The sequence below is a fragment of the Anopheles coluzzii genome, chromosome 2 (genome assembly GCF_943734685.1).
Source record: "Anopheles coluzzii chromosome 2, AcolN3, whole genome shotgun sequence".
NCBI classification, from domain to species: Eukaryota; Metazoa; Arthropoda; class Insecta; order Diptera; family Culicidae; genus Anopheles; species Anopheles coluzzii.
In genome coordinates this window covers 121,266,972-121,294,934 of record NC_064670.1, presented here as the reverse complement: position 1 = coordinate 121,294,934, position 27,963 = coordinate 121,266,972, and the positions used below count along the sequence as shown (strand labels likewise).

The 27,963-nt window shown below is 52.9% G+C and overlaps 1 protein-coding gene across 4 annotated transcripts in view; it reads left to right on the top strand.

Moving 5' to 3' along the window:
- Positions 1-469: 469 nt before the first annotated feature.
- The window catches only part of LOC120953043 (probable WRKY transcription factor protein 1), a 31,360-nt gene continuing 3,866 nt past the window's right edge, over positions 470-27,963 (top strand). The window contains exons 1-4 of one of the 4 annotated variants that reach the window (XM_040372707.2): positions 4,876-4,954; positions 6,555-6,829; positions 16,483-16,632; positions 20,812-21,656. In XM_040372707.2, the coding sequence (XP_040228641.2) occupies positions 6,720-6,829; positions 16,483-16,632; positions 20,812-21,656 (1,105 nt within the window). In that variant the 5' untranslated portion in view covers positions 4,876-4,954; positions 6,555-6,719. Of the gene's footprint in view, positions 2,099-4,875; positions 4,955-4,977; positions 5,063-6,554; positions 6,830-16,482; positions 16,633-20,811; positions 21,657-27,963 lie in introns of those variants that run through there. The other 3 variants (XM_049606004.1, XM_040372708.2, XM_040372709.2) reach the window with 3 other exon arrangements.

Below are 27,963 nucleotides of genomic sequence, written 5' to 3'. Positions count from 1 at the left end.
TGTTGATGGTGTGTGCGCGACTTCACGCGAACAACAACCTGTCTCTGGGCTGAAGATGAAAATCGGAAAATTTCCCCTCCGAACAGTCAAGTGGTTGTCGGGTGGGGAAATACAAATTCCGCCCAAGAGAAAACGGACGACCAAAACGTCAACGAATTCTGGCTGAAGCAGCACTCTGGCTGCGTGTCCTGGGCAGCTGGTAGTAGGCCCTGCGAAACGTGCTTGTAGCATATAGCCCGTGCGATCCGATCCGAGTAACACATGGTCGAGTGCATTTCGAAAGGCTGGCCATTTTCCATTCCCATATACATCGCGGGATGAGCTCATTCGATTCCGTAGCTCTGAGGTCGATTTAGCGTTGCCCCTCGAGTGCACTGCACTAGGGAAATCACAACCCCCAGACAGAAGGTACGGGGTTGTACGGTGACACATATTCCGTTGTTTTGTTTGTTTTCCCCGATTTTTCCCGAGTTCACTAACACTACCAGTGTGTGTGTGTGTGTGTGTGTGTGGACAAGGGCGGCCAGCTCGTAATAATCATCTGTTTTCTGAAACCGTTCGGAGCCAGAGTTCACACAATCAAAAACAAAAAAACGCAAGACGTCTAGAGATGTTGCGTTAGTCGTCTTAGACGGAGGGACACACTGCTGGCCCGTGTGATGTGTCCCTTATCGATAGTGTACCGAAGTTCTTTGTGCTTCATACTGAAAGTGAAAATGAAAAGCAATCAGTGAGGACGTACAGAAAAAGCATCAATTAATCGTGAGGTTCTGGTTTTGTGAAAAGTGTGATTACCCCTGTGCACCGACTAACGTCAGCACACGCAAAACTGCACTCGCTGTGGTGGTAGAAGAGCGAGAGCGAGAGAGAAAGAGAGGGAGAGCATTCTAGTACATCCCCCACTTCAGGGGCGATGGGTGGAAATAACTTTTCACCGTTCTTCACCGTCCACGGCGTTGGAAAATGCGTCGCGCACGGCACCGCGACACCGCATGGAGACGCCACAGCATCATCGTCATCATCATCATCCCACGCCGGGGCGGTTCTTCTTCAATGGCTTAGTGGTCGCGCTCGCTGACAGAGACTCACAAGTAGACTGTGTGTCAACCAGGCCGTATTGCCACTCCACGCCAACTGCTTTTTTTTTTGGTTGGAAGCAGAGCTAAAGGGAAGCAGAGCTCTGGGAGAGAAGCTGTTTTATTGCTAGCACCTGCTCATTAGGGTAGCAAGATCCTAGCAATCGCTGAGGAACTGAGGTGAAATCATCAGCCTGCCCGTCAGTCAGTTCACTTCCAGATCTTCTGTGTAACGGCCGCAGTGCTGTGAGTGTGTGTGTGAGGCTCAGTGGTGGAAATCTGTATCAAAAAATCAACCAACGAATTACGATTTAACCTCCATTCCCAGCGAAAGCAGAGATCAGTTTGTCCAAAGTCACATTGCCCCGTACCGTGCCAATTCCCGTGCCGCAGTTAGTTCTCGCGAAGTATCACGGCACAGAGTCCAGCCGTGTGTGTGTGTGTGGAAGTGGTGACCAACGGTGGTGGACGGTGGAAGTGGTGAAATAGAAGCTCGTGCGAAGATATTTCTGTACCTTTTCCTGGGGCAGTGGGACTTGAGTTCCGTTGCGACCGAGTAATCCAGGCAGCAACCGTGTCTCCCCCAACGTCGTTCCCTTGGCTTCGGTTTTTTTCACGCTGACTTTTGTGTATGTGTGTGTGTGTATTTTCCGGTGTCGTCATCGGCGGAGGTTGAAGTGGATGAGAAGGTTTACGTTTCTTCTTCTTCCTGTTTTTGCTGCCCTAGCGCTGTCGGTTTTGCAATTTTTTGAACAAACATATTGACCACAGCTGCCTCAAGCGCGCACGCCACCAGTTCGAAGTGGAAAGTTCTAGAGTGAGAGAAGAAGGAGAAGAAAAAAAAACTCCTACCAACAGGTTGGTTCGCTTGCTGCAGTGTAATCCAGTGTGCGGTGTCGGAGAAGATCAGCAAACCCTGCCGTCGTCGTCACCATGCCACCGTCCTACTGCTCGGTGAAAGGTTGCACCAACAGCCGGAGCCCCTGCTGCAGCTTGTACTGCTTCCCGAAGGATGTTGTCATGTAAGTACCGAACGATTGGGGAGCTGGTTTCCTTGGAAGGGCATTTTTACTCATGGCTGTGGGTGCAAGATGTTTTTGCCCGGATTTAACCACAACGGGCTGCCATAGGAACAGGGCCAAGTACTCGAAAGTTGCCTCGGAACTGGCGGAATTTCGATCGATAAGCAAACCGCCCCAGCTAAGAAGCAGCAGCGGCGGCTAAGGCGAAAGCTTCTTCAACCCACGCTACACTCTGATTTTTTCGGTGCTCCTGTTCCTACCCCTCCGACCCATGAGAAACTGATGATATCAGCCAAGTTTTTCAGGTTCTCATGTCAGGTTGGCACGTGTCTCAAAATTCTTTAGAATTTCGCCTCGACGCTCCAAACGCCCGGGAATATCTTGACTTGAAGGAGAATGTTCGTGTATTATCTTGCTCTCATTACTTACTTCGCCGTTGATATTACATCCGAAGAGACTCCCTTGCCCACTGCAACCTGTCAGGGGCATTCCACAAACACAGCAGCACAACCAGGGCTCTTGGTTGAAGTTTTCCTTCGACAGAATCGTCGCCTCCGACACCGACCTGCTCCGACCATCGCCGCCCCGTTGCTACGACAACCGAGCAAAAGCCCTTGGATCATCGTCCAAGGCTGCTCCGTTGGTTTGGGTGGGTGTACGTTTTTGCTTTCTTCTTCCAGTCCAGTTTTGCACGATGACCCAGCTTCTTCCAACTCACCGCTCCTTCAAAAGTCAACCATAAAACCATGATGGTGAGTAATCGGCGGTGGCGACGGCAGGACGCTTCCGTTGACTCCGTGCGGCTCTAGCAACGAGCGTCGGAGAAACAGCCTGGGAAATCTGGTGGACTTTTTACCTCCATTCCAGGGATCTCTGCCCTGCCGAGGAGGGGGCACAAAACTCCGGGTTCAATGCAGGGGGGAACCCATTTTATACCGTGCAAGGAATTCATTTTCGACGAGGGTTGTGTTCTTGGTAAAGTTTTACCCCCCCAATCCCGTCAAGCCCGTGTCCGGGGCCGAAGCGCATCATCTTTGGGAGAGGTTTTTTTTGTTGTTGCTGCTTTCATTCTTTCGAGATGAAAACTGGGCCCAGTTTTACGGAGGACAGAGGGAAAAGTTTTTTTCCTCCCCGCACGTCCTTTATATGCTCTCTCTCCCTTTCCTACTGGTTGCTTTCATCTGCGCCATTAGAGAATGTTTTTTTTTGCCAAGGGGTCGGTTTACGGATACTTTTAGGCTGTCGTCCCCGCGTTCATAGTCGGTACAGCATCCCCTCTGGAGGATGTTGGATGGTCACGGCGGGTGGCGACGGGCTGGCATGGTACGCGTGTATGCGCGTGTGTGTTGGTGGAGATTTTTCCCTCCTGTCTCGCCTTGCACATAGAGCTGCTGTGCTGTGTGACGCAGCAGGGCCAAATTCTGTGGGTTGTTACGGTTGGGAACTGGGAATGCTGGGAACTGGGCTGGTGTGTAGCACATTCGATCGATATTTAGGGTCAGCGAGCTGTTCGGCTTTTTGGCTGGGGCGAGCTGCTCATCGAGGGTGCGGCAAGGAAAGGGGGGGAAACCATTTTCCACCCCCTTGGAGTTGTTCGTCCGTGATTTATCGATTGACGTGTTCCGGGATCTAGGGGATCCGGTGGGTTTTAAAGGGAAATGGCTGGAATTGCGGGAACTCGCGTTATCGGCACACGTTGTGGAGAATAGGGTTGGTTCCTCCTGTAGCTCCTGGCAAGCGCTGGGCTGGGCCTAGCAGTACTTTAATCGCGAAATGGCTACGTCCAGGCAAACGGTTACAATCTGCTTTACTAACTGGAAAAAGTAAAACCCCGCGAGCAGTTCGTTTGCTGGAGGCTTTTTGGAGGAAATCGCTCCGTAACCTGTTGGCAGGAATTATCACTTCATTTCGGATTGCTGGTGAAGTGCTGTGGCTTGCGTGTTTGTGTTGCGCTTTTCCTAGCTGTAGAGTATATCAACGATGCTGTTCTGCTTATAAAAAACAATACTCCTAGCTTTATTAGTACCTTACATTCGGATAATCATCGTTGTTATGTAGGGGGGACGGCCTGGATGGAAATTGATTCTGTCTGGCCTTGTATGTGGTTTAAAAAGCCAGCTTTTTTTTAAGGGAAACAGTCAATTTCTGGTTAAATTTCTTCGATATTAAACTATGTTTACAAATAATGGTTAAATATGAACTGTTCGATATACTGCGACTGTTGTAGCGTTCCGCACAATGATCAGCGCTGATGTCGTGTACCGTGTACCTGCAGCATCTAACAAATCTCTCGTGAAGGAAATTCTCCTTCTCTCTCTCGCTGTTGTTTTCGTTTCTCTCGCAAGCGTTTGTTGTGCAGGGCTCGTACTCGTTCTGCAAAGTGTTTGCTTTGAAGTATTTTGTTATGAAAAGAATTATTTTTTTAGCATTTTAACATGCTTCAGAATACTATTAGAGTATTTTGTTGCCGATGTGTATGTTCTCCTCATTCAACACATTTAACATGCGATTAAAAAAACAATTCTATCATGTACGCCATAAACAAATGGGGCCACGAGCCCTGCAAAAACATTTGTCCCTCGGGCTCTCCCGACTGGTCCGGCACACGCGCGCTCTCGCTCTCGCCTGCACGCGTAGGGCTTGCGAGCGCCGTTTTTCTCTCTCACTCTTGCACCCGCACGACACTTTGCTCGGGAGAGCGCGCCACCTGAAAGCAACGCCAGCTGTGACGGTCGCTCGTGTAAAGCGGTGTTTTTTCTTTCCACACTTCGAAGCGAACGGACGTGCCGTAACCGTGTAACCGTGTGTACGTGGTGTGTTTAGTGTGTAGCCGCTGCGTCGTACCCTAACGCAAACGTAAGTGTTGGGAGGTGTGTGTGTTACGGAACGGAAGTGTGTTTAAAGGTGCACCAAAAGAGCGTGCACAACCGTTGGCCGTGCCGTGAGTTGTGTGAATCCGGGCAGGTTGGCAGTTTTGTGGGAACAGAAATTTTCGCTTTCTAACACACACGGTGTCCCGGTGTGTGGTGTGTTGTCCGTCACCGTTCACGTGCCCTGTTTGGTGCGTCGCTTTATCGGGGGCGTCGTGTGTGTTGATAGTGTGAGTCCGCCTCGCAGCGTGTGCACTGTTCGGCGTTCGGTGGCAAAGCGCGTGTATTGGAAATTAAAGTGTGTGGCAGCTACAGCCCGTGCTCCCTATATCGGCTAATTAGTTTGTGCGTTGAAGCCAATGTCCGCGCGCGCGTGTGTGTGTAGGTCCTTTGTGTCCTGTTACGGGACGTCCATCTACGGGACACGCTTTGTGGGCGTGTGTGTGTGCGTTCGTGTGCGTTCGGACCGGGCTAATATTATTATTATCGATATTGATAACAGAAAAAACACTCCCACACACTCACACAAGCCGATGATGAAAGCGTCATCCCACATTTCTCCCCCTTTTCCCAGCTTCCCGTTGTTGTTCCTTCCTCCCAATCTGCAACGCTTCCCCGAACGCACACACTGTGGCACCCTTTTTTCTGAAAAGGGAGTTTGTCCTTTGGACTGGAAATCAAAATCCCGGGCCCGACCGTCCACCATCCCGGGCATCCCGGGCGAACCCGTGGCTCGTGTGTGTGTGTGCGCTTGTGTGTGCGTTCATGGAATGGAATTAAAGCGATGCGTGGAAGCAGCAAAGAAAAAAAAACACATGAACCAACCATCCCATTCCCCCCCCCCCCCCCATTCCCATTGAATTGAGCCGTGGTTTTGTGCCTGTTTGTGTGTGTGTGTGTGTGCTGTGTACCGGAAACCGCAGCGCGTACACACACCCGCACGGGGCTGTCGGGTATTTGGAACTCTCCTCCCCCCGCACGTCTCTTTGCCGAGTTTTGGAAACCACTTGGGCCTTTGGTGTTGTCGTTAGAGCAGCGGGCAGGGGCGAACCGTGTGTGTGCGTGTGCTTTGTTCCGGTCCGGACACACGTGGGGGAGGAGAGGGAGCGACGCACCGTTGCTGGCCTAGGGGGAAGACGAAGAAAAAAAGAGGGAAATCTGCTCACCCCACGGCCATTTATCGGCTGGGCTAGAAACGCATACACGGACACATGGGACGCACGGTCAAATGGCACGCACAGACACACACGCGCTCATCTCCCACTCCCTCCCACACACCGCTTCCCGGAGGCAAGACAAAGGAAGAGACTCTGGGACCTGCCAGCCACACACACTCGCACCAAGACACGGGCTTTTAGAGAAGGTTGATCGTGGTTCGGCCTTTGGAAGGCTCCAGCCACGCACAGGCGATCGTGTTTGCCCCTTTAGTACAAGCAGCAGCAGTAGTAGTAGTAGTAGTAGTAGTAGTAGTGTTTGTATGGTGACAAGGGGCAACAAAAGAGATCACCCGGCGTGTGTGTAGCAGTTCCCTTGCACCAGCAAACAAGTGATGCTTATCCCGTCGTTGTGGTTCTATTTTGTTGCAGAAGAAGCAATCCAAAGAGAGTCCAAACAAAAGTGTCAATCCACAAGTAGTGCACCTCTCCACCAGCACCTCAGTTGCGTGTTTAGTGTGTCAAAAGTGTGTCAAAGTGTGTGTGTACAGTGGTCGTTTTACAGCCCAAAATCCCCAGAGAAAGCGGAAAAGGGAGATGGGCAAAATCTCCGGAAGCCACTGTCTCGTCCTGGGCTGCCGCAACCGGCAGCTGCTCAACCAGGCCAACATCCGGTCCTACTTCCGCTTTCCGCGCGATGCCGACCTGTAAGTAGTAGTAGTAGTGAGTTCTTTAAGAAGAAAATATCTGTGACCGCGGATGTGCCGGTTTGTTCTTTGCCTTTTTTTTTTGCTTTCTTCTCGCGAATCGACACGGTTTCACTGCTCTATTCCCCCACACTGTCCACGGGGACAAGTGTGATGGATGTTTCTTTTTCTCTGGCGGTGGTGATGGTGGAAGGGACACACACACACTCAAGCCAATATCCTAAATATCCCAAAAAATCGAACCAGTGTTTCGGGAGAGGAGGGAGCAAACGTCCTTTTCGGAGGCATGCCGAGGGAAGACGGGGGTGTGGAATGGCCTGCAGGGCAATAGGGGACGCTGGTAATGAGCGGACACATGCGCTACACGCAACGGGATCCCAAAAACGCCGAGCAATGATCCTTGTGGCAGCCACGACGCTTGCCACGAAGAAAGCGAACGAAGAAAAATGAAGGGGACGCTCACACACACAGGGGCTGGCATGCAATACCAGCAACCGAGCAAAAAGGGAAGGAAAGGAGAGGCATATGCCCAAGGAGAGGCGCTCAGCACAAAGTGTGTACGAAATACCAAGGGGGAACACAGCCCCGGGAACACAGCCACAACCAAACGACGGCGCGCGGAGGCTGGCGAGAAACGGACGAAAGGAAGTTTGGAAAAAGGACCATCTGCCATCATCATCGTCGTCGGTCGGTCGGTCGTGGTTGTTGGGTGCAGGCACCATCGGTGGAACTTGGGACTTGGAGTTTCTCCCTCCCTTTTCTTGGCCGCTTCAGCAAAAAGGGCCCCGGCCCAGGCCGTGTTTTCTCCGGGTGCCTCTGCTGCTGCTGTTATTGATGTTACCGGTCCGTCCTTTTCGCTTCAGCACACACACACAGCGGCCGTCTACAGAGCAAAGGAAAGCCGAAACTCCGAAACACCAGCAGCGTGTCCACGTTTTGGGTCACCTTCAAACTCCCGGTATCGGTTTTTTTTTGGGCTTTTCTCGGTCTTTTTTCGGTCTTCCTCCCGCCTCGTGCACGGTGTGTCGATCCCTTCGGTTTTTGGTGTGCAGCAAGTCGGGCGGGCACGACCACGACGGCAACGATGGCGATGATGGCGAAACCCATCGCGACCGACCGCGGGGACGACTACAGCGGGGTGGGTTTTTACCCGGGGCCTTGGGAATGTTTCCCCCTTGTCGTGCGAGCGCGCGCTCGCTGCCTTTGTGCTGCAGCTTGTGCGTGTGTGTGTGTCGCTGCCGCCGCCGTGGTGTGGTCATCATTGCCTTGTTTTGCGCTGAGGGGTGAAATATCCAACGCTGTCTTGCTCTCGCTCGCTCTCGCACATGCACACGTTGGCGACCGGACGTTCCCTCAATTTATAAGCTGGCAGCTGGCTCGGTTGGCTGGTTGAGCTGGGCTGGGCTGGCCTGGGGCCGTCGCGGCCTGTCTGGTGCAGTGAAGCGTTTGGTGTAGTGATGTGAGCTCTCTGGAGCACACCCACGACTCCGATCCGATTCCGACTATTGTTAGTCTGATTCCAACTCCGGCAAAATGGGAACCACTAGTTCCGGCCGGAGTTGTCTGGAGTCATTCTGAGTTTTTGGAGTTGTCCAGAGACGCCCAGAGTCTCCCAGAGTTGTCTAGAGTCGTCCTGAGTTTTCTGGAGTCATCCGAAGTTGTCCGGAGTCGTTGGGAGTCGTTGACAGTTGTTCGGAGTCGTCCGGAGTCGTCTGGAATTGTCCAGAGATGCCCAGAGTCTCCCAGAGTTGTCCGGAGTCGTTCGAAGTCATCCGGAATCGGCCTCTGGGCGATTTTGGACTACTCCGGAAGACTTCACGCGATTCTGGGTGACTTTGAATTACTCAAGGAGTCGCTGGAAGTTGCTCGGAGTCGTTGAGAGTTGTCCAGAGACGCCCCTAGTCGCCCAGAGTCGCTCAGAGTCGCTCAGAATTGTCTAGAGTCGTTCGAAGTCATCCAAAATCGGCATCCGGACAACTCCAAGCGATTCTGGATGACTTTGAACGTCTCAAGGCGACTCAAGGCGGCTTCGGATGACTTCGAACGACTATGGACGACTCCGGACGACTTCAAACGACTCTGGGCGGACCTAGCTTCTGGAATCGGTTCTGATACTATCGGAGTAGACTCCTGATATTTGCCAACGTTACCCATCACTAGTTTGGTGTGCATCTCGCGTGGGCTGGTCCGTTTCGGGAGAGGATTGTAATGGTGGACGTACGATTTTCCCCATCCAATCCGTCCTTTTGCTGGTATCTCACGGCTCCAAATCCCTAAAAGAGGGAACTACCTGGCATCCGAGGTTTTCTAGCACTTCCTTGCCAAAGTCAGTATAAGTCTGTGTATGTTTGCTTGCTCCAAATGCTGGAATGTTCATCCCGCTCAACCCGTCGATCAGTATTCTAGAATGATCGTACGATCGGGTTTTCCTTCATTTTCGGCACGGAGGTTTGGATTTGTTGCTGCTGGAACACTTGGGCACGGTTTTGGTCGACGGCGGATGTAGAGACAGGTGTGCGGAACCAGGATCGTCAGCCAGCATGAGCATGCCCCTCGACGACGTGGTGTGGCGGTGGCAGCTGAGCGAACAAAAGAAGGAACGGTGGAAGAGAAGCAAAAAAAAACCCAGCGGTGGTGTGCTGTGGTGTGTGCTTGGATAAACTCAACCGACCGGACGACGTTGGCGCTGAGGTCGGTCGGTTGCTAGCTGCTGCTGCTGCTGCCTGGCTCTCTGGCTGTGCCTGTGTACGGCTGTGTTGGTTGTTCTGTGTTCGATGGCGATGATCACTGCCAGCCATCCACTTCCTTCCCTTCCGCTTTCCCTCCCCTCCTTCCTTTCCCTTCGGTTCCGCGACGCTCATCAGCAAGTGACCGACCCAAAACGCGACCGCCGCCGCCATTGGCATCGACCATCGTCATCATCACTCGCTGCTGCTGGCGCGATCGACACGAATGTTGTTGTCGTCGTTGCCGCCGCCGTTGTGTGTATGGTGGTGGTGGTGCTCATCCGGCATTGGCATGATGATGTTGATGATGGTCGGTCTCTCTCCGGTTTGGTGCGCGGTGGAGGTGGCGGCGGCGGCAAACGGGCAGCTAGCTCTTGGTGTGTTGTTGCACGCGCATCCGCTTCCACCACACTCACAGACCGACCCACTGTGCTCTGTTTCCCACTGGTTTGTAACGAAGAGGGTGAAGGAGCGGTTGATGGAAGGCGCCCCCCACCTCCACCCACCGCACTGACGAGTTTCCCCTGCGAATGGGATGGGGGAGGGCTCTATGGGTAGGTGGTTTTTCCCAATCAACGCAATGTTTTCGCTTTCGGTGCCGCGGGACCGCAGGAACTTGCTGATGATGATGATGATGATGGTGTGCCGCATCACCAGCAGCGCGACAAATGACACGGACAAATGAGCGCGGAGAGAGGGTTGTGGTGGTGGTGAGGAGTACCCGCTGGTTCGCTCGAATCGAACGCGAGAATCCACATCCATTCGTAATCGCTCCCCCTCAACCACAGCGTCAGTCCACCAGTCACAGTGATGGCGGCGTCCTCCATCATCAGTAGCTGATATCACGCGTTCAACACACACACACACCCCCTTGTGGTGCCGCGGTGGTGCTCTCCCTCTCTCGAGAGGGCAGGCAGGCGGGCGAATGGCTCACAAACAACCAGCTAACCACACATTCCCAAGTTCGCCCGTGTGTGCCGGCCCGGGCTCGCTCGCGCACTCGATCGAGCACTTCTGGGGGCCGCCGCCGTCGTCGCCGTCGGCTGCTGTTGCTGTTGGTCGCTTGCCAACACCCCGCCTGCCAACCGGCCCATGAGCGGGAAAGAGAGCTACGTTCGGTGCGTGCTGCTGCAGTCCAGAGCTACCTACCAGCGAAGAAGAGGGTAGAGTCAGTGAGGGAGGAATAGGGAGAGGGGGGGGGGGGGGAGCAGGAAGCGCACGGGAAGGCGCAGCACGTTTTCGGAGCCATCGCCACCGACCGCCATCATCAACTCAACAGCAAAAAAACACACACCGAGCACTCTGTGTAAGCGAGCGTGTGCCCTACTGGCACTGTAAAACCCATTCGTGGCTGTGTGTGTGTACAGTGCAGGTTTTGCTGTAGGAACTCCCCAGCAGCGAGAAGCCCCACGCGCACACGAAGAGAGGAAGGGGAGGGAGGTTGAGGGACTGACCGGATGGGGTTGAGCAGTGGAAGTGGAGCAGCAGCAAGGGCGATCAGCAGCGTACACACGACCGTTTGCTTGCGCGCGGAGTTGCTGGGGACCCCTCTGGTTGCAGTTAAGTACACGCGTGCTCACGTGTGTGTGTGTGTATGTGTGTGTGTGGTGGGGAGGAGTTTGGAGTGGAGTCGGTCGTCCACTCTCCATGCGGTGACTTCTGACCATGTGCCCGTGGCAAGGCCAACCGGGCATGGCGTGCTGTTACTGCTGCTGCTGGTGGGGACTTTGGCAGGCCCACGACTACCTGACAGATGACACTATGGGCTAGTTTGTTGTAGTGCGGGAGGGGTTCGAGATCATCATCTTGGGTATCTCCAACAGTGTAAATCACCTCTGCCGCTGAGTTCTGGGAAACTGTAGAATCTAGGATCGTTTCTTGGATGTTCCAAAAACTTGTCTAATGTCCAACTCCAAGAATAAGTATCTGGATCTGATTATTAACCCTCCAGGAAGGTGATATCAGCAAAAAAAAAAAACTCCGCGCGTGTCCGTTATCATCCGAAAAGACCTGATGGACGGCCTCCCCCCTTGCAAGGCTTTTCGCCAATTCTTGCAAGACCTGGAGGGCTGCGCACCGGTGGGCAACTTTCTTATCGGTAGGATCCGGACGGACCAAGGGAGTGTGTTGCGCAACGTGCCCGCAAGTCGTGTTCCAGGAAATCGCACTCGATCTTTATCTTCCAGGGAATGCGCACCAATTCCTGGAACGGTGGTTTTTGGTTTTGGGACACTCTAATCGCGCACATTCCCACCCAGCTCCAAAGTCCTATTTTTGGATGTTGGGGCTGCGAGTGGTATGAATCATGCGCGTGTTTCTTCCGAATGTGTCCTCCAATAGTGGCAGGGTACTAGTTGGGAACTATCTCTCTCCCGTACCCTGCTGTTTCTAACATTTTGGGTACATTTCATGGGTGTGTAATGGGTTTGCTTCTCCATCATCGCTTCTACCCCGCTCCCGGAGGCAACACCTGTCTGGCAACCTACTGCTTCTGGCTATCGGACAAAATCAATTATCCCAACACGACGCCCTCCCCTGGATGGTGTGTCCATCCAGATGGTCATTATCGTTGCTGCCAAGACAAAAGGTGTAACTTTCCACCGTGTGGTGTAGGAGTAGGAGGAGAAGGCCCTGGCTACCGCCAAAGCCCTGGTGCGACACCGTTTTATTATGTGCCGTAGATTTCATTGGCCGTACGTGCCGAGTTGAGAGTTTGCCAATTGCTGCGCCACTTACTGCGCCCGGAGACCTCTCTCCCCCCCCCCCCCTCCATCTCGGGTCCTACTGGGGGTTTGGCACTTGGCACGGATGACTCACGGCGGTGCGTCCCGATGTGATGCGGTTGGTGTTTGCGACGGTGATTAATGCGTTGCCGCTTCCCATCCCGTGCTCTTCCAGATTGCTTCCCAGTTTGGAGGTGTGGGCTCTAAAAATATAGCGGAAATGGGATGCTTCATAACTATCCCACTATAAAGCCTACTCATTAGCGAAGGGGTTTAGGGGGTCAGCTTCTGAGCTCCAGAGAGCTCAGAATCCGCTGTTGGGAGTTGTTGTGGTGGGTTGAGTCATGTAAAAGCTGCTGGTACAGCCGCACCACTTGTTCGATAAGAGCGCGTTATCTGTGGGTTTTTTGTGTGTGACCGTGGAAATTGAATGCCAACTCTGGCAACATCTGTGTGACAAGGATCGCAGCTGCAAGATTCGGCTCTAGGAGCAGCATCAGCTCCGGGTACTTTCTGTTGCGAAAGCACTCCTTGACACCAAAAAGACGAAAAGCAAGGAAAGATTACCCACACACACACACTGGATAGCCTTTCGAATTGGAATCGAAAGTGGAGGGGGATGGTAACAACAACAGCGGCCACCATCAGGCCAGCTAGAGCCAGCCAACCAGCTAGCCAGCCAGCCAGCCAGCAGCACAATGCATTAAACTCCAGCTGCCCGTTTTGCGGGCGAGAATGCGGGCAGGCAACACACGCCTGACAGCAGGTGTGTGTGTCTGCCCTGTCGAGCTCACCGCTTTCTCGATTCCCTTTTGAAGCCTAACCCCCTGGGCAAGAGACACACTTGGGCTTGGTGTGTGGCAGGGAGGTAGTGAAACCCAACGTACGTCTACGTGCCCTTTTGGACGGTCTGACGAAGCCCTTGGCGTGTGAGCCGGGCAAGCGCGCGCACGCCAGCTGGCATGCAATGCCTCAAAACCCCGAGGACCCTCTGCTTGGTGTGTGTGTGTGTGTGGAAGAAATTGGAGGTACTACCCGAAACCCGAACTCGGACATATGTCGTCCGAAGCTAGCCAGAGAGGGGAGAAGCGCACAACACAGGGTCTGGATGTACAAAACGAAACTTGGGTGGAATATTTGGTGCAGCAGCAGGACGCCTTTTCTTCCCTGTGGCTTCTTGAGGACTTCTTGTTGGAGTTGGTGTCCTCCAGGGAGAGTCGCTCGCAACTTTAGCTCCAGCCCAGGGCATGCTCGATCGGTTTGGAGTAGTTTGTGCATTTCTCCCCCTTGTTTTCTTACGCCACGAGAAGTCCTGGTGGCAACTTCCCAATGGATGGGGGGGAACTCGGACATATGTCGTCCGAAGCTAGCCAGAGAGGGGAGAAGCGCACAACACAGGGTCTGGATGTACAAAACGAAACTTGGGTGGAATATTTGGTGCAGCAGCAGGACGCCTTTTCTTCCCTGTGGCTTCTTGAGGACTTCTTGTTGGAGTTGGTGTCCTCCAGGGAGAGTCGCTCGCAACTTTAGCTCCAGCCCAGGGCATGCTCGATCGGTTTGGAGTAGTTTGTGCATTTCTCCCCCTTGTTTTCTTACGCCACGTGAAGTCCTGGTGGCAACTTCCCAATGGATGGGGGGGGGGGGGGGTCAGGAGTAAAGAAGTCCAATAATAATCAGCGAAGCATGAGCAGCAGCAATCGGGAGGGTTTCTCCGTGGGCATGCAACGACGACAGCTGCTGCTCTTCAGTTTCCTTCTGCGCACTCCACCCTACTGTGCGTGTGTGTGTGTGGTGTGCCCGTTGGAGCGGAGGGGGTCTAGGGGTCTTATAAAAAAAGATGATGCACCACACCGTCAAAGGGAGCTGGAAGCAAAGAAGCAACAAGCTGAACTCGCAACACCCCGAAAAAACGCACTCAGAAGAGAGAAGAGGGTGTGTGGGTCTTCTGCGCATGTGTGTACCGGTGCAACGGATGAGGAGGATCGCGCTCAAAGAAGCAAACGAAGAAGAAGAAGAAGATCAACGCGAGAAAAAATGAAACCCCTTTCCCCACACACACACACACACACACACACACAACACCCACGGACTTTGTTGGCGGGCGCGCGCTGACTTGTCCATCGATCGGCGCGATCGCGCTGTGCGCGCAGGCCATTTTGTCCTTCATTCCGAGTCGGTGAGGGTGAAGGAAGGTACCGCCAAGCAGTGTGTGGAAGCTTTTGCGAACTTTGGGTTGCTTCGTGTGTGTGTGTGTGCTGGATGGAATGAAGGTACTCGAAAGGAACCTTGAACTGTATTCTTCGTGTCTCTACCCCGATGATGGGCTTTTGGAGCGTTGGGAGTTTTAACACAAGCGGACTGGGTCGGTCCAGGCTGCATTTTTCGTTGCTTCAGAAGATCCTCTTCACAGCGGACAAACATTTTGGAGCATATTCTAGCTGTTTGGAAGGCCCCTTTGTCACGCCAGCAGGGTTGTCAGCAGGGTCCCCTCCCCACGGCCTGAAAATGTCGCCCATACATCATCGCTTGTGTGTGGTGACGGTGGCGTTCCAACGATTTTTCTTATCGGTCGCCCAGGTCCAAACGCGCGCTCCCGGACGCGCCACATGACGTGTGTGTGTGTGTGTCGGGTCCGCCAGAGCAGAGACCGACCAATCGCTCTCACCCCCTTTGTGTGCTCGCCTGATGGTGGTGGTGGTGGTTTCCCTTGCGCTTCTCTCGGCTGGGCACACGCTGCGTCCGGTGTGTGTTATATCTCTTGCGAGGGGGGGCGGGGGGAAAGGGTAGGGTGGGGGAGGGTGGTTACAGTTGCCCCGACAAATGGCGGCGCAGAGAGGGAGGTAGCAGTAGTCAGTCGCCACGGTGCGCACGGCCCGTAATCGCCTGCCAGGTCCACCCTTGTTCAGTCCGGGCATGCCTGAGTGTGTCTGTGTGCGTGTGTGGGAGAGAAGAAGCCACGGTGCGCAACGCAACAAACGCAACAGAGAGTCCAAGGGGGGTGGGAGCAGGCAGGGGTGAGATTGGGTGTGTGTGCAAGCAACCCTCATTTCGGTTTCGGTGCGGCCGCCGCCGCCGCCAGTTGTGGCATTCTGTTTTCTTCTTACGTGCGCGCCCTCCCACCACCACCACCGCCACAAACTGTGTCGCGCTTTTAACCTACGGGGCTGCGGCACGGACCCAACACATCCACCCACCCTCCCCTTCACCCAGCTCGCTGTGTAACATCTCATTGGCAAACTGAGTACCGAGCAGCAGCAGCGCACCGTGTCAGGTCCGTCATCGGCGGTCATTGTGCCCCATTCCGAGCAATCACCACCAACACCCGAGCGCCCTTCGATCGTCCACTTCCAGCGTCCCTCGATCGTCGTGTGCCGTTGCCACCGCCACCGCTCTCTCTCTCTCTTTAGTGCATTAGGCCGGGGCGACTTTTGGCCCGCTGTTTGGCGTCATTGTAGCGCGCGCCGTGCGCCCAAGGGAGGAGGGGGTGATTCAAGCCCGACAGTGGTCGCCAGTCCGCCGCTGCCTACCCAAACCGAGAGTCACACAAGTGTCACACTCCCTGGCTGTGTGTGTGTGTCGGTGTGTGATATTGGATTTTTTCATTGGCGAGCAGCAGCAGCGCGCGGAGTGATTACGACATTCTTTTCTGCGACGACGGCACACACAGAGAGACAGAGAGGCCGCCGATCCCTGGCGGCAAGTGTCCGCCGACCTCGGGTTGACAGATTGCTGCTCACACACAAAGACGCACACAGCCACACGCAAAAGCCCTGGTGAACGATGAGGAAATGAATTCTGAGCTCTCTGTGAAGGTTGGGATGAGCACAGGAATGTGCGTGTTCCTCCTGCGCTTGACGACGTGTCGTTGCTTAAAGGCCAACCGAATGTCTGGAAGCTGGAAGTTTACGTACTGCTGCTAATTGCTGATGTTCTCTCGCCTTCGTCGCCCTCTGTTACTACGTCCCGTCCGGGCATAAGGGTCTCTCTGTTCTCTGTATACCTGTCAATATCCACTCCCCAAAAAGCAGCGAGAGACGGCGAACCCTTATGATTAGATCTTGTTTTTTCAGTTTTTTTTTCGGGGAAAGATGTGCATCTTCGCCCTCCCAAAATCCAAACTTTCCAACTTCCCGATACACTAACGCCCAAACTGTTTCTGTTTCTGCTCTTCTTTTCTTTCCATCGCGCGCTACACACAACGCAGCTGCAAGAAGTGGGTCGACTTTTGCAACCGGCCGGAGCTGTACAAGAAGTACGACGAGAACGGGCCGGAATATCTGTACAAAAGTTCCCGCATCTGCTCGGACCACTTTCAGCCGGCGGACTTCAACAATCCCAATCTCTTCAGCCAAGGGTAAGTTGTTCGCATTCGTGGTTCGGTTGCAGCATTTGAAGGGAGGAGATCCTTGGACCGGAGTGTGAGAAGTGACGGGGATGCTGGTTGGTTGGTTGGTTGGTGGGCACACAGGTACACAGCACCAGCACACCGAGGACACAGACCACAGACCCCCGTAGTCGAAGAGGGCAAACCTCAGGATGTTTAATGGCAGCAGAAAACCAGCAAGCGCGGGGAACCTTGTTTTTGGAAAACCTTTTTCGGGGTCTACCTTTTCGATTGGACACCCCAATTTTTGGTGTGTGCGTTTGGTTGTCCCGTTCACTCTCTCTCTCTCTCTCTCTCTCGCTCTAATACTGTTCTGTGTTGCTTGCGCTCCTCCAATACACCTCTCTGGCGTCGTCGGGGACCGGATTTGGTGGAACGATTACCTCGCGAGCGAGCAGCGCGCACTCGCCCCCAGACACACCGGACACTTTCATGACCGGACGCGGCTGTTGGCAACGCGGTTGATGATCGTGATGATGATGATGATGATGATGCGTTGGACCTTTGGACCGCGCACGAGCGCTTTCTGATCCGAGATCCGTCCACCGAAACCGAGAAGGACGCGCGCGCTGGTGGTGGTATTGCGCACATCTCTCGGGCCGTGGCGTGTCTGTTGCCCTCCGGATCTTTCTGGGTTGCAGCAGCCAGTGTCTACGTGTGTTTGTGTGTATGTGGCGTTGGCTCGAGGGGAGTTTCGCTGCGCCCGCGTGATCACAATCCGCCGTGGCCTTCTCGCGTACCAAGCTCCTAGCGGTGGTGGGCCTTTTAGTCGAGTTGGCAGAAATTCTCTAAACTGCTCCTCCATCTTCTCCTTCTACCTTCTACCCTGCCAGCCGAAGTGTGTGTGGGGTTCTGTTTTTCTCTCAAGACCCTTTTGGCGAGTGATAAAAACGCGACCCGAGAGCGAGTGGGGTTTGCGAGCCCCGCCAGAAGTCGGTAGAGGGAACCTTCCGCGCGGTTCCCATCACACACCACCCAACCCTTCGCTTTGTGAGTTTGAGTGTTTATTTATTTGCTGTCCGCTTACTGGCAGCGCCTCTCCCGGTTTTTGAGTTCCCACACCTAATCCCCCAACAACAAAAAAAGAGTGAAATCTCCCCCCTCAGAAACCAACGATCTCGCCCCGCGCGAAGGGTATTCGGAGGAGACTGTTTTGCCGTTGGGTTTCTGGCGTTTTTTTTTTGTTGCTGCCTCGGAAGCTGACATGCCTGGTTAGCGAGCCGCAAAAACGGCAACCAAACACACACACGCACACACAGAGAGACCAAGCGAGGCTGGCCTAGTCTGTTGCGGCGCGAGCAAAGACGGATGAAGAAGGTACTTCGTCGCGCGAAAATCTCGTCGCGCGTTCTTCCCACCAACGGACCAACGGGGGCTGGCCGTGCCTGGCTTGGGATGATCTCTCGGCACATGCTAGCAAGCACAAAAAAAGGTTCTCCCCTCCTCCTTCCCCCCATCGACCAAAAAAAGTCACACCAAAGCCGAGTGATGTGTGTGTGTGTGTGTGTGGTGAGGATCTTTGATTTTGCCATCTCGGTTTTTTGGGGATGGGTTTTTGTTGTTGATGATGGTTGATGGTTGACGTCGTCATCTTTGCCGGGGCGTAACGCGCGACCGCACACACCCATGCCCACAGAGAGAGAGATAGAGAGAGAGAGAGAGAGAGTAAGCAAGAGAGTGATGTGTCAAAGCAAAAAAAAAAAAGTCTCGCGGTCAGTAAAAAAACACAAGAACGTATATACGCAAAACCCCAAGCGTATCGACAGCAGCAGCAGCCCGCGAGCACAACACCTTTATCCGCAAGTCTCAGTCCCGCCGCGTGGCGCAACGAACGAGAGATGGGGAAACGAGATGGGAAACCCCTTCGGCATCATCAGCAGCCAGCAGCAGCCCCCTTTAAAATAACTTGCCAGCACGGCAGCAGCACCAGCAGGCAACACCCGGGGAGAACCGTTTTGCGTGCGATATACACTCCATCCTCGCGCGCGCACGCGGGGAAGGTTTTTGGTGTCGTAAAATCGACGACCTGGCTGGCGTAGGGAGGGAACCCCGGCGTTGAAGATGTAGAGTGTGTCCACGGTGATGACGATGGCGACGACGAAGGAGAATTTAATGGTAATCGATTTCCTTGACTCTTTCTTGGACCGCTCTTCTTCCCTCTTGTGTGCGTGTGTGTGTTGTGCACTCTCTCGTTCCGCCCACAGAGAAAGGGAGGGAAGCGAGGTGCAGGCAGGCCAATGGTTTGTCTTCTCCGGGTGTGTTCCAGTAAGGGCAGCTCGAGAAGAAACAACAGGCAAGGAGCGGACCGGTGAGACTAATTTACTCGACCTTATGGGAACACGGCAAGTCTTTCGGGCTCTGGCGGGCGTGGTGCTGGTGGAGAGGAGGAGGGTCTCTTTTATCCCTTACGAAATAGTGGGGAGCGGGGAGGAGAAGAGCAGGTTCCCGCCTGTGTTTTCTTGCGTTTCTTGGGGTTTGTTGGAGTTGGCTGACTGGCTGGTTGGTTGAGGCTGTGTGAAATTAACTTTCCTTTTGGTTCGTTTTGAGGGGGGGGGGGGGCTCGCTTTCAATAAAGGAAGCGTCACCCACGCATACCCCTTCCTCCGCTACCCTTCTCTTCTCTTTTCGGGGGTCGTTTTGGGCCGGAGGAAACTTTTTGCCAAACTCCAGCTCAGGTCCTACTCGAGTGTGGGTTCGCTTTTTTGCGCCGTTGAGATGGATGGGAAGTTTGAGGAGAATTCCTCCTCCCAAAACAAAAAACGACCCTCTTTCTTACACGGGTTTTTGCACCTTCCGAACGGGCCACGGGAATTTCGACAAACCATCGAAAATGTGCGTTTCTCTCTCTCTCTCTCGCTCCCTTCGTCAATGTCAAAACCGTAATGGTGGTGTGTCCCTCCACGAGCGAACATCGCATCCATAAGTGCGACGAAAACAACACCCCCCCTTCAATTCGAAACTCCAGGTAACACTCCGCGCGCAACACCACACCAAATCACACGACTACAGAGACCCGCGCGCGGCTGGCCTCGAACTCCGCAGCGGGCGTACCGTTTGCCGAAGCGTGAGCAGTGCTCGCTCACTTCAGCCTCCAAACACACACACACACGCACACAGACAGTGCCGAAGGATTGGAAGGTTGGTTGTGGCTGGTTGGCACCGGTTTCGCTTCGGTTCTTCGCCACACAGCCGTCGGGGTTCGTCATGCCCGTACCCTTCTGGCTGGTTGGCTGGCTGGGCTGGCTGCGTGTTCCCTTACCTGCCCGCGCGACTGTGTTTGTGCGCTCAACCCAGGGGGTTGTCGTGTCTTGCGGGCCCCTAAATGCCCCTGAAACTATCCTCGGCGCCCGGCCGCGGGCATTTTTACACCCCGAGCCCAAAAAAAAAGGCCAAAGAATCGATACCACGATGAGAAAACCTAAAGGGATGAGGATGGTACACCGGATGGTACGATACCTTTTGCGGTCATCTGGTGGCTGGGGTTTGGTACATCAGCGCGCGCAGCCTCAACGTGTTTTGGGACCAACCGGAGGAGAAGAGGATGGCTTATGTGTGTATGTCCTCTAACTATCATTCACGTTCCCGCGTGAACCATCCTTGGCATTCTTCAAGCTTCTTTTTTGTCTCCTTCTCGTTCCATCATCTCTTGCTTTTTTTCGGTTTACGTTTTGGTTCGACACACAAACTCCGAACACTCTTCCCGGAAAGTTCCCCAGGTCCGATCGGTTGCCGAGCAGCAGCATATCCGGGATGGTGTGTTTGGGCAGTAAAAAAGTGGCATCAACCCAGCACCATCGAGCTCTTCGTATCACACAAAAATCCTAATAAATGTTTTTTTCTTCTTTTTTCTCTCTCCCCCTCTCTCTCTCTCTCTCTCTCTCTCTCTCTACACTCCAAAATGACCTCTGGGATTGGTGATGATGTCCTTTATCTTGCCCGCAATGATGGACGGCACAAAAACGGCACTCACGGAAACGCGACGACTTGTGCGTTGGAACGTCGTTACCAACACTCTGCTGACGTCACATCGATTGGACCCCTCGCATCCCGTGCTGGTGTGCTGCTGGCGGACGAAATATCTGGCACGAACGCTCATTAACACCTCTGTCGCGCTGTGTTTTTTTTTGGTGTTCGGGCGCGCGCGCATAGGCTCAAAAAAGGCTCGGTACCGTCCGTGAACCCGGCGAACTTGGAACCGGCAAAGCCACACGGTGGTAATGGTGGAGGCAATGGCATCGGCAGTGGCGGCGGTGGCGGTGGCGGCAGTGGCAGCAGCAATGGCGCCGGCTCACCGATCGATGAGAAGCTCCTGTCGGCCGTGGCCTCGATCCCGAACCTGCACACCAACCTGTCGCTCATGATGGCTGCCGTCGCGGCGGCCGCCACCCAGTCCGCCAGCCAGAACGCGAGCCAGCTGAGCAGCCTGACCGCCAGCCTGAAACGGTCCGCCTCGGCCATGAGCGGGGGCAGCATGGTGGCAGCAAGCCAGGGGACGACAGCGTCCACGACGACGCCCACCGCGACCACACCCGTCTCCTCGTCGAAGCGCAACCGGGCGGTGCCGCCGCTGGCCGCACCGACCGGCGCCCTTGCCAACCTGATCCAGCGCCAGCAGCAGATCAAGGAGCAGCAGCTGAAGGAGCAGCAGCTGAAGGACCAGCAGCGGAAGGCGACCGCCCTGGCCGCGCTCGGGCTCGTGAACGGGCAGGTGTCCATCACGCCCGCCATCATCGGTACGCCGCCGAGCAATGGTAGCAGCAACAACAACCACCACCACAACAACAACAATGGTGGGGCGATCTCGCTCGTGACAACGAAAAAATCTAGTGCCAACAACCATAACAACAACAACAACAACAACAACAACGTGAGCAACCATAACCACAACCACCACCAGCAGAGCGGAAAGCTAAACAACAGCAGTAGCAGAGGGCGCTTGTTGGACCACAGCGAGTACGGGCTGAACATGGTCGACATGGATATGACCGCCGGAGGTAGGTGCTGGCCGATGCACGATGCGTTATCTGCGTTAAAGCTTTTGGGACTTCAATTTCAGAGAACGTGGAGTAGTAGGATCGCGTGACTTGGGACACAGAGAGGGGGCCTGGGACATTGTAGAGAAGAGAGTACGTTGCGCGCATGATAAGCGTTTGGATACGTTCCCAATCGGTGCGGCCCAATCTGTGATGACCCAACGCGCGTACGACGACCAGCGCCATCATTTGCCACCGTGTTCCGATCGACTTAACGACCCGTTGTCACCTCCAAGGTCATGCGCACGCGGTGTGAGCGATGTGTTGTGTGTGCCATTTCAGCGGCTCATCTCACCTGTGCTACGCTCCAGCACAGCCACACAGACACACACGCGGGCCACTAATGAAGGCTGCCACCAATACCACCACCATCCAACAGCTCCCGGGCCAGTTCTCCCAGGTGCTGGTGGTATGGTGGCTGCGCGAGAAAAGGGGGAACTAAGGGGCAAAAAAGGGAGCTCCGGATGGAGATCTTGGAGCAGCACAAAGACTGTGCTGGCTGGCCCCCCCCTTGAAGGTGTGGAGGTTGCCAGCTTCTTTTTTTCCATCTGCGTTTGTTCTTCGTTTTAACGCTGGGGGAGAAAAGATGTCTGCGAGTGTGTGGGCTTCTTTTTCTTCCCCATTTTGTGGCGACCCCTCTTTGGCATCTTGTGGCACACGGCACCTCCGGAGATGTACGCGTTTTTGCACGTTCTCTCTATACCTGCACGTTCGCGTGTGTCGTCGTCTGTCACGGGTGGTAGTGTGTTTACGACGGGGGAAATCCCAAATACCTCATCCCTCGCTCCAGCCCAGAGGCATGGCATGATAATGGCACTGCGTGCGTTGAAGCATGTCAGCGGCAAAGGGTGTGGGGTTTGGTGAACAAAAAAAGGCTGGATTTCGGAGTCCAAACTCCAAATGGTGTAATGGTTTGGCCATTGTGGTGTGCTTCGTGATGTGCAAGTTGGAATGTATGTCACTTGAATGGTTGACTATTTTATATAGTGCCGAGTGGCAGAGTACAGTGATTGGACAGAGGGGAAAGAGTAGGATCCGGATAACTTCAGGGGCAAGAAAAGCTTAGAATCGTGAAAAGCTTAGGAGTATCACCGTATCACAAACACAAACTTGCTTGTTGGTCATGAAATTGGCTCACTCGCCCCCATGGGAGGACTCAAGGCCATTCTACTACAGACATAACGAGTGTGGCCGCTTGTATCCACACACTCTTTTACTACTATATCAGTTCATTCACAAAAACGTAAAAACATACAACGACGGCAAAGGATTGTTTAGAGGAGCATAAAACATGGCGATGGCGTTGTGGGGTGGATTCTAATCGCCAACATCTGGCAGGATGTATACGTTTATAAGAGCGTACAAGTAACAGAGAGAGTGAGAGAGATAGATGGGAATTTTCTCAACCGCCGGACTGTGTCATGTGTCCATGTATTTGTCGACATGCCCCCCAGACACACAAGGCACTGGCCGAGTACGAATGGCGCATGGTCGATGGTGACATTCCGTCCGAGTGCGATGTTGTTTTCCCTTTTCCTTCCAGAGTAGTGTACTCTGCATGCACATGCACACGCTGCGACGTTTTTTAGTGTTCGTGTGCGCAGAAGAATCCTTTTCCCAGTCGAAGGTGGTGAATGTCAGACGGCGTGATAACTCCATTTCCAACTGTTGCTTTTTGTGCGTCCACGTATAGGTGGTGGAAAAGATGCGATGATGAGGAGGGAGTCGTTCGGAATGTTCCAACCTCGGAAAATAGGAGAAAAAGCTCTCTAAAGAGGCAATGTATAGGTTCACTTTTACTTTGCTTCTTCATCGTTTCTGTTGAGCGTTCTAAATTATTTGAAGAATTCATTCATTCAACAAGTGGCCCTAACAACTCTCTCCCTCTGTTGCTTACAGGTGGTATTGAATTTTAATTTAATTTTCATATCCCGGCTTCAAGGATAGATAAGCAAACGTGTGTTGCTGATGAAGAGAGTTGATAAGATCCTGACGAAACTTTGTGTGGAAGCTTTGCAGCGTGCCTGGACATAGAAGAGTGCACTTACGCGCTTTGTTTTATCAAAACATGACCTACATAAACAACACACAATGGCTTCTGCTTCGGCACAAGTAGCGCGCAAGCAGACGCGTCGTTTGTTTTTTTTTTTTGTTGTTGTTGTGTGTTTGTCCCGTCCTCCGCTTTATCTGTCTAGCCATTTAGGGGGAGAAGAAGAAGACACGCATGTGCAGACGCGGCTCGCTACACCTTAAAAGTCTCGAAGCCATCGTCGTCATCACTGTTCGTCGCCGTCCAGGCAAATCCCGATTCCCCGTATCTCCCCACGGGGAACGCAAACTGATATTGATCACTCTCCCTCTCTTCATTCTCTCTCTCTCTCTCTCTGCTGTGTTTGTATGTCTCTCTGTTTTGTTGTGTTTGTGTGAACTTACTGTCACGACTGCGTGTGTGTCCAATCTTCCGTGCGCCTTCAAAACAGCGCTCCGAAGAAGGGAATGACAAAGGTGCTGGCCAGCAACGCATTGGTGTATGTCTCACTCCCCCGGTGAGGAGGCTTCTTTCTTACCAGCAAACCCGCCCGCGCCCCGTGTTGGTCGTTGGGGACCACCCAATTCCGGTCCGGTCAATCGGGTATGTGTGTGAAGGTCATAGCCACACTGCTGCTGGTGTGGTGGTCACTGGAGTGGCCGTAGTAGAATAAGCCGGTCGCGGTTCTTCACCCGCTGCTGGACCGAGTTTACCTCGTTTCAATAATCCTCCCACCTGAGGTGAATGCTAATTGCGTGCGCCGTGTGTACGATGTTGGGCGATGAAGGTATATTGCAAGCGGTAGCGGCAGTGTGTGAGGAATATCGAGAGTTATTTTCTCCGTGTGTGACAGGACTGCTCCACAGTCGTGTTGGTATTGTATGGATCGTTCAGCCTGCTCGTTCTTGGTTCGAATCCTCGGATAAAAATGGAAAGTGTTTTAATTATAATTAGGTTTTTATTCTGAGAGAACCGTTTACTAAAAAGCATCTAGTATGTATTGGGGTTCCATCCAAAACAAAATCAAGGAGACAATCGTTGGTGTTGCGTGTTGTGTGTCTCGTTTGTTGATGTCGATTAGCTTTCTTTGTGTGTTGTGCACACGTGCTCTTTCGTCGCGCGACCGGTCCCGACCGACCGCTCAACTAACAAAGCAACCAATGCTTTTTAATGATGCACATATATATGCTTTTTCTATGTGTTTGCTTGCATGCGGTGTGAATGGAATAATACATACACGCGAGGCGCCGCCGCCGGTGGAGGTCATTGCTGTTGTTGTTTTCACGCAATTCTCTATTGACCTAGTGAAGAGGATAGAGGGGTAGAGGGACGCCTTGTCTAGTGTTGTGTGTGCGAGAGAGGTGGAGGGGGAGAGGGCAAAGAAATGCGAGAGAAAAACAAAACCCCAAAAGAAACGTCATCCCTTCCTCACTACGCCCCTATACAAACGCAATCGCGCAATCGCGCTACGAACTGTTGGGGTTTCTTCTTTTAAATAAAATCCTCGATAACTCGATTTGATGTGTGTTTCGGAGCGAGAGAGAGAAAGAGAGAGAGAGAATGTTTTTAAGAATGTGTGCAAAAATAGAACAGAAACGCACACGCCGACGACGCCGTCTTGCGAAGAACATCTGTACGCGCGCAACAAGCGGCGGCAGTGGCGTTTGCGCACTCCAATCGTACACGCACTTTTCTGCTCGTGCGTCTTTCTCTCTCTCTCTACGGAGGGAGGAGAAAATACAAAACTCGACACACAGACACATTTTCCCTTCTCACCACCTGTTTTGCGTGGGAATGTATCGCTCTGTCTCGTTTTAAATAAGCGTAAAACAAGAATAGTTCCACGGCGAAGGGGACCAGCAAAAAATCAAGCAACAGCAACAAGAGAGCATGTGTCCGCGCGCGCTCGCGCTCTGGTTCCGCGGTGTCTTATCAGATTGCAAACAAAGGGGAAAAGAAGCAGACACACACACACACACATGTACGAGCACTAATAGAAAGATAGTGCGTCTCTATGTGTGTGTGCGTGCGCGAACCTTTTTCTGAATGAATGAAAGTGAAGCCGCGTGAAGTCTAAGACGACGAAACACGCAAAGCAAGCGCGGAGGAGCGGCTTGCTGGTTCGCGCAAAACCGCCTTTTGGCCGAGATTGGCGTAAACAAAAACGAATAAAGCGTTGTTGTTTAGAGTGGCAGCAAAAGAATGACGCAATGGCAATGACGTCGGTCGTCGTCGTCGTCGGTGTTGCGCTTGTTTTGACGCGCGCGTGTGTGACACCCTTCCGCCACTGGTTGTATATATGCTGTGGAATGACATACACATATAATGCTAATAATGTTTGCAGCACCATACAGCGGCCAAGTTCAATACACTCTTACCCCAGCAGCCGGTGGCCGGCCCCGGCTTTTTACTTTTCTTTCTTTTACAATATTACATTCCTCCCATCCCATCTTCTTCTTGTTTCTGATGCGCAATGCGCCCAGCAACATAAAACGAAACCGAAAGTATGCCGGCGCGCGCGTGCCTTTCCTTATTAATCATCCATTTAAAAACACAAACACGCACAAGAATGTGCAGAAACAACAGAACCAACCAACACATAAGAGACGAAACGAGGAACGAGTTAAAGCGCAACAGTGTGATGTTTTGTTTTGATTCTTGTGTCGTTCTTTTCCTACTTTATTTGTCTACTTTTGCCTTCGTCTTCGTCTATGATTCATGATCGTCATCGTCATCGTCATCATGATCGTAGTGTTTGTTTGCTAATCAACTTCACCACGTGATTTGCTCTGTTATTTGTGCACGCGTTTACCTCGTTTATGCTTCCTCTCTGCTTTCCTCTGTTTCTGTTCTGTTGCTGCGTGCGTTTCTTTCTCATGGTTTGTCTTGCATCGTGTTCGTGTGGTGTTGGTTGTTGTTATGCTGCTAAGTTTCGCTTTTTAATTCAATCTCTGTCTCGTGCCTTCTCTTTCACAAGGGTTTTCTCTTATGCATTGTAATATAGACCTAGATCTCCATCGTGCCTTCAATTCTTGTCGTGAACACGTGAACATCCCCACAATGCTTCCAATCGTGGCTGTTGCTGCTGTTGATCCTAATGCCCCTTGGTAACTAATCACGATCAAGTCCACGGTCACATGCCAGCCCAGCAAGTAGCAGCCAACACCAGCCCCAACACCAGCCACCAAACCACACGCAAAGAGAACCGGTTTTTTCTTCGCGCATTTGACCTTGAGCCGGCCCGAGCCGCGCGCATAACGGAGCGAGCAGCGCGGCTGTTTTTCTTCCAATCATTCCAACCACCGTGTTGTTTGGGAATGGGCAGGAGGGGGGGTTAGGCTAATTTTAGCCATCAAATTCACCACCACCACACACACAGAGTGGCGTTGGAGCGAAGCGAAGTGCATTTCAGCATAAAAAAACATGTTTTTTTGCTACTATTTCTATGCGGTGGTGGGTTTTCCCCCTATATGCGCCTTGTCATGCGAAAACCAGTTCTTGTGTGTGTGTGTGTGTGTGTTTTACTTGCTTTTGACCGGTCGGTGGTTTATGTTTACTCCTTAGAGATAGAGAGAGAGAGCGAGAGAGAGGGAAAAGTGGAGTAAAAAAGTGCATCAATGACTTTGAATTGCATCTGCTGATTGCATTGGTGATTGCGTAAGGAAAGCGGCCACCCACCCAGACACCACCTCAGTCTCACGTTTGCTTGATAGTTGATGAAGCGTGGGAACTGTGGGGAGGGAAGAAACAACGCGACCTCTTGATCCACACATTATCAGCTTCGGCTTTGCTTCTTATCCAATCTGCGGAGGAGGAGGAGGAGGATATACCACACGCACCGCACAATAAAACCCGCAACATTGTAAACGGCTCAGCCGGCCACACGGCAAGCCCATTGACCTATGGGTCTGCGGTTGGTAGATGATCTTATCAGCTTCCAAGGGAGTTCCAAGAAAATGACGGATAAACAAGAAATTGTACCTAAAAGCAACAGTTACAGTTAGAAATAGCTGCTGCTTCTCCCTTTCATCTAGTCACGATCGACGTTATCGCCGTGTTCGCCGGGAACGTGTCGCTAACTCTCATAAGTACGAAGAAAGCCTCACGAAAATCTGCCTTCCAGTCCGAGAAGTGCGTGAAAGATAAGGACCCGGGGAGCTATTCCTGGAGCAAGGTTGTTTCCGCTTAAAATCAGTGCGTTTCGCTAAGATTTATAAGATTAGTTGCGTTGAAAATTGA